General features: G+C 43.3%; 1 protein-coding gene across 1 annotated transcript in view; it reads left to right on the top strand.

Moving 5' to 3' along the window:
* Positions 1-6,228, top strand: part of LOC149461914 (uncharacterized) — a 76,656-nt gene extending 70,428 nt beyond the window's left edge. The window contains exon 3 of the mRNA XM_089677747.1: positions 4,501-6,228. Within this exon, the coding sequence (XP_089533873.1) occupies positions 4,501-6,132 (1,632 nt within the window). The 3' untranslated portion in view covers positions 6,133-6,228. The remainder of the gene's footprint in view (positions 1-4,500) is intronic.
* Positions 6,229-9,212: the final 2,984 nt, after the last annotated feature.

The raw sequence follows: 9,212 nt of genomic DNA on the forward strand, positions 1-9,212 counted from the left end.
CTGATTGGCTGCTCCTCAGGAAAGGGGAGTGTCCTGTTTATCCTTTCTCCCTTTCACTCCCAGAGCCATTTTGGCATTTTTTGCACATTTAAAAAATCATTTTATCCTGAAGATGACACAAAACCCCCAAAATATAAATTTTCTGAAAGTAGAGACTTTAGAGAATAAAATAGTGGCAGTTCTAATTTTTATGTCACAAAATATTATCACAAAGTCTATGAAATGCCAAATGTCAGTAAAAAATACTCTTAAGCTAATTTCAGGGCATAAAAAGCAATAAATGACCCATTTATGTGTAAAAATATAAAAGCCGAGGTTGCAGCGAGTAAATAGATATCCAACATGTCAAACCTTAAGTTGTGTGTGCTGAAATGGTGACAACCTTTAGTCCCCGGTATTATCTATAGGTGACACATTTATAGCCCCTTCTAGGTCATCAGTATAGAGTACGGAGGAGGTCTGCTCCTAGAATTATCCTCTCATTCTTGTGTGACCGGCGATATGTAACGTGTATCACAATCAATGTTATCACGTGTAGGCGCTCCAGCGTGTGCTCTTAGGTTTGGGTGTGCATATATGTGGGGGAGGGGGGGGCCTTAAAATTTTTTAAAGGGAGGAGTTATGTACTTGGTTATAACTTTAATTCTTTGCATTTAAAAAAAACATTTTTACTTAAGGGGACAAAGTCCTCTATGAGATGACGTTTGATGACAGGTTCTCTTTATTGAGACATCCAGGGTCTAAAAGACCCCCAATGTCTCCCCTGTACTCCACTGGATGTAATGTAGTGCACATCGCACCGCATTACATTCTTTGCCGGCCTCGATGGTCGGGAAATCTGTCATAACGTCACTTCTGGGTCAGGACAAGAAGGGAGTGAACATGTCCGCTCTCCTCCGTCCCCTTTACCCTTCGACACCCGCTGACCCCGGCCCACAGATGGGCAAGCAGAGCCGGGGAAGCATAGTAGGTACAGGAGAGGTTCACACACACGGGGTGGCAGAGGCTGGCACCTGAAAGGAGAGCCCTGCGGCTTGCCCTCAGCAGGGATAAAGATTAAAAACAATACTTGCCCGGCCCCCAGAACTACATATCCCGGGCGTCGGGCGATGTAAAGTGACCATCCCTGCATGATGAGCCGACATTGACCTCACAGCACTGCCTCAGAGCAAACTAGTCATAGGAAGGATCAGATTTATCATTCCTTGTCTGCAGATCTAAAACTCATCAAAACCAGTTCAGGGACCAAACAAACCCAACAGAGAAAAGGGGCCCCGGACCTCAAAATTGTAGTAAACACTAAACAGTCCAAACAAAATGTGTTCCCATGGGGGGAGTAGTTCTTCACTGTCCAGCAACCCTCCTATTCCCCCCTCACATCCACATCCTATTATTGTGTGACCAATACCATCCAAATCATTCTTACTTTCATTTCCCAAAGTTATCCGTCTACAAGGAGACCTGTATAGATCACATGATGGCACCAATGAGGATGGAGGAGGACCGGAGTCACATGACTGAGAAGATACTAAACCTCACCCTGGAGATCATCTACCTGCTGACCGGAGAGGTGAGGAGGATTCTGGGAGGTCACATGACATCACTCTTATCTCTATTAATAAAACACAGACCTGACCAGAGAGGTGAGGAGGATTCTGGGAGGTCACATGACATCACTCTCATCTCTATTAATAAAACACAGACTAGACCGGAGAGGTGAGGAGGATTCTGGGAGGTCACATGACATCACTCTCATCTCTATTAATAAAACACAGACCTGACAGGAGAGGTGAGGAGGATTCTGGGAGGTCACATGACATCACTCTCATCTCTATTAATAAAACACAGACCTGACCGGAGAGGTGAGGAGGATTCTGGGAGGTCACATGACATCACTCTTGTCTATTCTGGTCAATAGACCATTTTATTTTTGCACACATTTAGATGATGTCAGGTGGTTGATATTGTTTTATTTGTCTCCTGATCTGTAGGATTATGTTGTAAAGAAGAAGTCTAGTGGGGAGCCAATCTCAGGAGGATGGAGCAGAACCCAGAGCCTCACCATGGTGCCTCCATCTCATTCTCTGATACCTGAGAGGGAGAAAGAGCAGAAGATTCTGGAACTGACCACCATGGTGGTCCATCTGCTGACAGGAGAGGTGAGCGGTGCCGGGAATTCTGGGACATTCTCCAGTAACAGACAAGGGATGTGTCTGGATGGTGACTGTATCATTGTGTGTGTCAGGTTCCTATAAGGTGTCAGGGTGTCACTGTCTATTTCTCCATGGAGGAGTGGGAGTATTTAGAAGGACACAAGGACCTCTACAAGGACGTCATGATGGACAATCAGCAGACTTTGGGTTTTGTGAAGATTGTAAGGAAGGAATTTCCCCGGAATGAGACGATATTGAAGCTCACCCTGGAGATCCTCAGCCTGCTGACTGGAGAGGTGAGTGTAATGAAGGGGTTAAATCTGACTGGGCTGTACACTGGGAGGGATTCAGAGTCACTTGAAGTCTTCTGATGTTCTGTAATCAATAACGACATCCACACAAGTACTATGAATACATAAAGTGTCCGGACTCTATGAGATTTGGTTAAAGCACAAGATGGCGGCATTGGTTATAGAAGAGAACAATCTCAGCTTTAGTCCAATCAGGGAGACCCATGATTACCAGCATGCCACGCCCACTGACCACTAAATCCATGGGTGACATTTCCTGGTGGGTCAGTGAGCCTTACTAGTAAACCATTAGTGACTCTATTATATGACTTCTAGAAGGAGCTATAAATCTGACCCCATTTTCATCATATCATTGGATGGAGATGTCTGTCCTTTGCTGAGTCGGCACATTGTGGCCAATCCCTGGAGAATAAATCTAGAGCTGACCATAGAAGTGAGGGATTATGGGAGAGTGAGATTTATCTTTGTATCACACAGAACTGTACAGGAGTCATGAAGAAATCTACCGACAATGACACCAGAAGGAGATCTCATCGTATGACCACAAGATCCTCGAGAATCCAGAATCCCATCACCATCCCCCCACCTCCATCCCTGATCCCTACAAGACAGAAGACACAGAAGATTCTAGAAGTCACTAAGAAGATGATGGAGCTGCTGACAGGAGAGGTGAGCGGTGCTGGGAATTCTGGGACATTCTCCAGTAACAGACAAGGGATGTGTCTGGATGGTGACTGTATCATTGTGTGTGTCAGGTTCCTATAAGGTGTCAGGGTGTCACTGTCTATTTCTCCATGGAGGAGTGGGAGTATTTAGAAGGACACAAGGATCTCTACAAGGACGTCATGATGGACAATCAGCCGCCCCTCACATCACCGGGTAAGAGGAGACTTTATTGTAAAGGAGAGAGCAGTACGGAGGATCCACCTAGATCCCCCATCATCTGATAAACACATAGAAACAATGGATTGGGTCTCAGGAGATGGGAGACAGCGGTGTAGGACCTCTGCAGCTTGTCTCATGTGGACATCTAGGCACCACTGCTTACTGAATACCAATATTATGAGGCCTGACCTTTACACTGTATAATTTATTTTGTACATTCCATACTCCTGACCCCTGCACTATATACTCTGTTGTACATTACATACTCCTGACCCCTGCACTATATACTCTGTTATACATTACATACTCCTGACCCCTGCACTATATACTCTATGTTGTACGTTACATACTCCTGACCCCTGCACTATATACTCTATGTAGTACATTACATACTCCTGACCCCTGCACTATATACTCTATGTTGTACATTACATACTCCTGACCCCTGCACTATATACTCTATGTTGTACATTACATACTCCTGACCCCTGCACTATATACTCTATGTTGTACATTACATTCTTCTGACCCCTGCACTATATACTCTATGTTGCACATTCCACACTCCTGACTTCTGCTCTCCCCCTCCCCCCACTGCTATATATACACATAATATGGATTCTCTTTTGTTCCCCCCATTTCTTCCCAGCTGGACATTTTATATTGGATGATGTGATTGGAGCACAGACTTTTACATGGTGATAATAATGTGATAACATCCTCCAACTTTGGACCCTTAAACAGAAAGTGATAATGAGGGAGGAGTCAATACCCCAATGATGGTGGTCTTCAGGATCAGTCCAGTCTTCATCTTGGTTGTTCTCCCCCCATCCTCACTCTCTGACCTCTGGTGGGGCTCAGCCCCGCTGTTCTTCATGACTAAATCATGGACTAAATAAGGAAGTGCAGTACTTCTTGTGCTGGGAAGATGGTGATGAGTGATAGAGGGGGTGGGGACCCTCGTCCTATAATCCCCTTATCACTGTCCCTCCTATAAAAGACAGTTCTGGTTGTTTCCTCACTCTCTGACTAAGGTCCATGAATAAGGAAATGACCTGGTAGGAGATCAGAGGAGCCATTTCCTAGTTCCCTTGAGGGTGGAATTGTAAGCTCCTCAGAGACCAAGCTGCCTGATGTGGGCGAAGTCCTGGTTTGGGGGAACCAATCAGCTCCTGTCTAGTAATCCTCTTTGTATTTTAGTCCATGGCCGGGAGATGAGGAAAACCTCCGAGGATTGTCTCACTTTGTCTCCAGACTGGAAAGTAGAAGATGAGGACATCACACAGTATAGTCCAGGAGAAAACCCGGCTCCCTCCAATGTCCATCCGGCACCACCCAGTGTAGATGGACCATCGGATTCCTCGTATCCTGAGGAACCTCAGACTGTGCGGGACCAGGCCGGCCTTCCAACAGGGAAGAAGTTCTCCTGTACTGAGTGTGGGAAATGTTTCCGTTATAAATTTGGTCTTAATAGGCATCAGAGATCTCACACGGGGGAGAAGCCATATTCCTGTCCTGAGTGCGGGAAATGTTTTTCACAGAAATACGGTCTTCACACACATCAGAGATCTCACACGGGGGAGAAGCCGTATTCCTGTCCTGAGTGTGGGAAATGTTTTTCAACTAAGTACTATCTTTACGCACATCAGAGATCTCACACGGGGGAGAAGCCATATTCCTGTCCTGAGTGCGGGAAATGTTTTTCACAGAAATACGGTCTTCACACACATCAGAGATCTCACACGGGGGAGAAGCCGTATTCCTGTCCTGAGTGTGGGAAATGTTTTTCAACTAAGTACTATCTTTACGCACATCAGAGATCTCACACGGGAGAGAAGCTGTATTCCTGTCCTGAGTGTGGGAAATGTTTCCGTTATAAATTTGGTCTTAATAGGCATCAGAGATCTCACACGGGGGAGAAGCCATATTCCTGTCCTGAGTGCGGGAAATGTTTTTCACAGAAATACGGTCTTCACACACATCAGAGATCTCACACGGGGGAGAAGCCGTATTCCTGTCCTGAGTGTGGGAAATGTTTTTCAACTAAGTACTATCTTTACACACATCAGAGATCTCACACGGTGGAGAAGCCGTATTCCTGTTCTGAGTGCGGGAAATGTTTTTCATGCAAGTCCCGTCTTTCCATAGATCAGAGGTCTCACACAGGGGAAAAGCCGTATTCCTGTCCTGAGTGCAGGGTATGTTTTTCAGCGAAGGCCAATCTTCAGAAACATCAGAGATGTCACATGGGGGAAATGCCATATTCGTGTCCTGAATGCGGGAAATGTTTTTCAGTGAAGTCCAGTCTTCAGAAACATCAGAAATCTCACACAGGGGAGAAGTCATATTCCTGTTCTGAGTGCAGGAAATGTTTTTCAGATAAGTCCAATCTGTACATACATCAGAGATCTCACACAGGGGAGAAGCCATATTTCTGTTCTGATTGTGGGAAATGTTTTTCACAGACATCTGATCTTTACAGACATCAAAGATCTCACATGGGGGAGAAGCCGCATTCCTGCCCTGAGTGCGGGAAATGTTTTTCACAGAAGTCCAGTTTTTACTCACATCAGAGATCTCACACGGGGGAGAAGCCATATTCCTGTTCGGAGTGTGGGAAATGTTTTGCAGAAAAATCAAAACTTGTCAGACATCAGAAGTCTCATGTGGTTGAAAAGCCATTTTCCTGTCTTGATTGCAGGAAATGTTTTTTGAAGAAGTCCAGTCTTTACACACATCAGAGGTCTCACACGGGAAAGAAGCCACTTTCCTGTCCTGAGTGAGGGAAATGTTCCTGTTAGAAGCCTTCCATAACCTAATATCATTACTAACATATGTATGAATGTGTTGGATCTTAATAAAATAATTGATTTATTATATTTCAATTTTTCTAGATTTGGAAAAGTGAGATAAACAGACTATTGTTAGTCTATGTGAATACATATGTATATGGATATATATCTTGGGTTTGTTCTCTACATTCTAGTAACATGTGGTAGTAATTAGTCATGAATTGGTTAGCTTGCTTCCCTCCCCCATCTCTGTGGGGAGGAGCTAAAGTTTCACTAATAGGAGAATTGTAAGAATCTATTTCATACATGGTAAGCTTACACATTTTATACTGTAATATTTCTTGATTAGGATATTTCTATATGATATAACTTTTATATTAAGATTACTTTTGGGAGAATATACAGTCATGGCCGAAATTGTTGGCACCCTTGATATTTTTCCTGAAAATCAAGTATTTCACACAAAAAAGGTATTGCATTAACACATGTTTTGCTATACACATGTTTATTCCCTTTGTATGTATTGGAACAAATATAAAACAGAGGCAGAAAAGCAAATATGACATAATGTCACACAAAACCCCAAAAATGGGCTGGACAAAAGTATTGGCACCCTTAACTTAATATTTGGTTGCACACCCTTTGGAAAACATAACTGAAATCAGTCGCTTCCTATAACCATCAATAAGCTTCTGACACCTCTCACCCGGAATTTTGGACCACTCTTCCTTTGCAAACAGCTCCAGGTCTCTCTTATTGGAAGGACACCTTTTCCCAACAGCAATTTTAAGATCTCTCCACAGGTGTTCAATGGGATTTAGATCTGGGCTCATTGCTGGCCACTTCAGAACTCTCCAGCGCTTCTTTGCCATCCATTTCTGAGTGCTTTTTGACGTATGTTTGGGGTCATTGTCCTGCTGGAAGACCCAGGATCTTGGACGCAAACCCAGCTTTCTGACACTGGGCCCTACAGTGCGACCCAAAATCCTTTGGTAATCCTCAGATTTCATGATGCCTTGCACACAGTCAAGGCACCCAGTGCCAGAGGCAGCAAAACAACCCCAAAACATCATTGAACCTCCACCATATTTTACCGTAGGTACTGTGTTTTGTTCTTTGTAGGCCTCATTCCGTTTTCGGTAAACAGTAGAATGATGTGCTTTACCGAAAAGCTCTATCTTGGTCTCATCTGTCCACAAGACGTTTTCCCAGAAGGCTTTTGGCTTACTCAAGTACATTTTGGCAAACTGTAGTCTTGCTTTTTTATGTCTCTGTGTCAGCAGTGGGGTCCTCCTGGGTCTCCTGCCATAGCGTTTCATTTCATTTAAATGTCGACGGATAGTTCGCGCTGACACTGATGCTCCCTGAGCCTGCAGGACAGCTTGAATGTCTTTGGAACATGTTTGGGGCTGCTTATCCACCATCCGGACTATTCTGCGTTGCAATCTTTCATCAATTTTCCTCATCCGTCCACGACCAGGGAGATTAGCTACAGTGCCATGGGTTGCAAACTTCTTGATAATGTTGCGCACTGTGGACAAAGGCAAATCTAGTTCTCTGGAGATGGACTTGTAACCTTGAGATTGTTGATATTTTGCCACAATTTTGGTTCTCAGGTCCTCAGACAGTTCTCGTCTCCTCTTTCTGTTGTCCATGCTTAGTGTGGCACAGACAGACACACAATGCAAAGGTTAAGTGAACGTCTCTCCTTTTTATCTGCTTTCAGGTGTGATTTCTATATTGCCCACACCTGTTACTTGCCCCAGGTGAGTTTACAGGAGCATCACATGCTTGTAACATTCTTATTTATCCGCAGTTGTGAAAGGGTGCCAATACTTTTGTCCAGCCCATTTTTGGAGGTTTGTGTGACATTATGTCGAATTTGCTTTCTTTCCTCCCTTTTTTTGTTTTGTCCCAATACACACAAAGGGAATAAACATGTGTATAGCAAAACATGTGTTAATGCAATACGTTTCGTGAGAAATACATGATTTCCTGGAGAAATATCAAGGGTGCCAACAATTTCGGCCATGACTGTATATATGTATAGTATATATGTGTAACACATCCCATCCCCCCTGACTGATGGAATGTCAGTGAAGGTTTGATTAGAGGTCCCAAGGATTCATTTTCAGACTCTCTCCTAGGGGAGGGGAGAAGACTGAAGGTTTGTTCTATACATCTGTCACCAGATATTATTGTGGGACTATAAGAACCAGAGAGGAAAACCAGCCAACGTTTAGGAGAAGGTGGGGGCTGAATTGCTCCTTTATAGAGCAGAACAAAGACTTTTTGGTGGCACACTTTTTAGAAGCTGGGCTGAGAAGACTACAGATTCACACAAACAATTTTACATACAATTTTTTTCTCAAGAACATAACTATATTTTTGGACATTATCTAAACATTCTGAATTCCAATATTTTATTTCTAATTGTATGCAATATTATTATTAAACACATTTTTGAGTTTATGTAAGAGTTGGAAGGACTTTCTATTTTGGAGTTTTCTCATCAATACAAGTTTTAAGGTCTTTTTTTTTAAATAATGTTATTGGGAAAGTTAAGGCTGATCAATGTACAGTGGGGATCGAAAGTTTGGGCACCCCAGCTAAAAATTTGTATTAATGTGCATAAAGAAGCCAAGGAAAGATGGAAAAATCTCCAAAAGGCATCAAATTACAGATTAGACATTCTTATAATATGTCAACAAAAGTTAGATTTTATTTCCATCATTTACACTTTCAAAATAACAGAAAACAAAAAAATGGCGTCTGCAAAAGTTTGGGCACCCTGCAGAGTTAATATCTTGTACTGCCCCCTTTGGCAAGTATCACAGCTTGTAAACGCTTTTTGTAGCCAGCCAAGAGTCTTTCAATTCTTGTTTGAGGTATCTTTGCCCATTCTTCCTTACAAAAGTCTTCCAGTTCTTTGAGATTTCTGGGCTGTCTGTCACGCACGGCTCTTTTAAGGTCTATCCATAGATTTTCAATTATGTTGAGGTCAGGAGATTGTGAAGGCCATGGCAAAACCTTCAGTTTACGCCTCTTGATGTAATCCCCCGTGGATTTCG

Source organism: Staurois parvus, unplaced genomic scaffold (genome assembly GCF_062004578.1).
Source record: "Staurois parvus isolate SC_StPar_1 unplaced genomic scaffold, SC_StPar_1.0 ptg000191l, whole genome shotgun sequence".
Lineage (NCBI taxonomy): Eukaryota > Metazoa > Chordata > Amphibia > Anura > Ranidae > Staurois > Staurois parvus.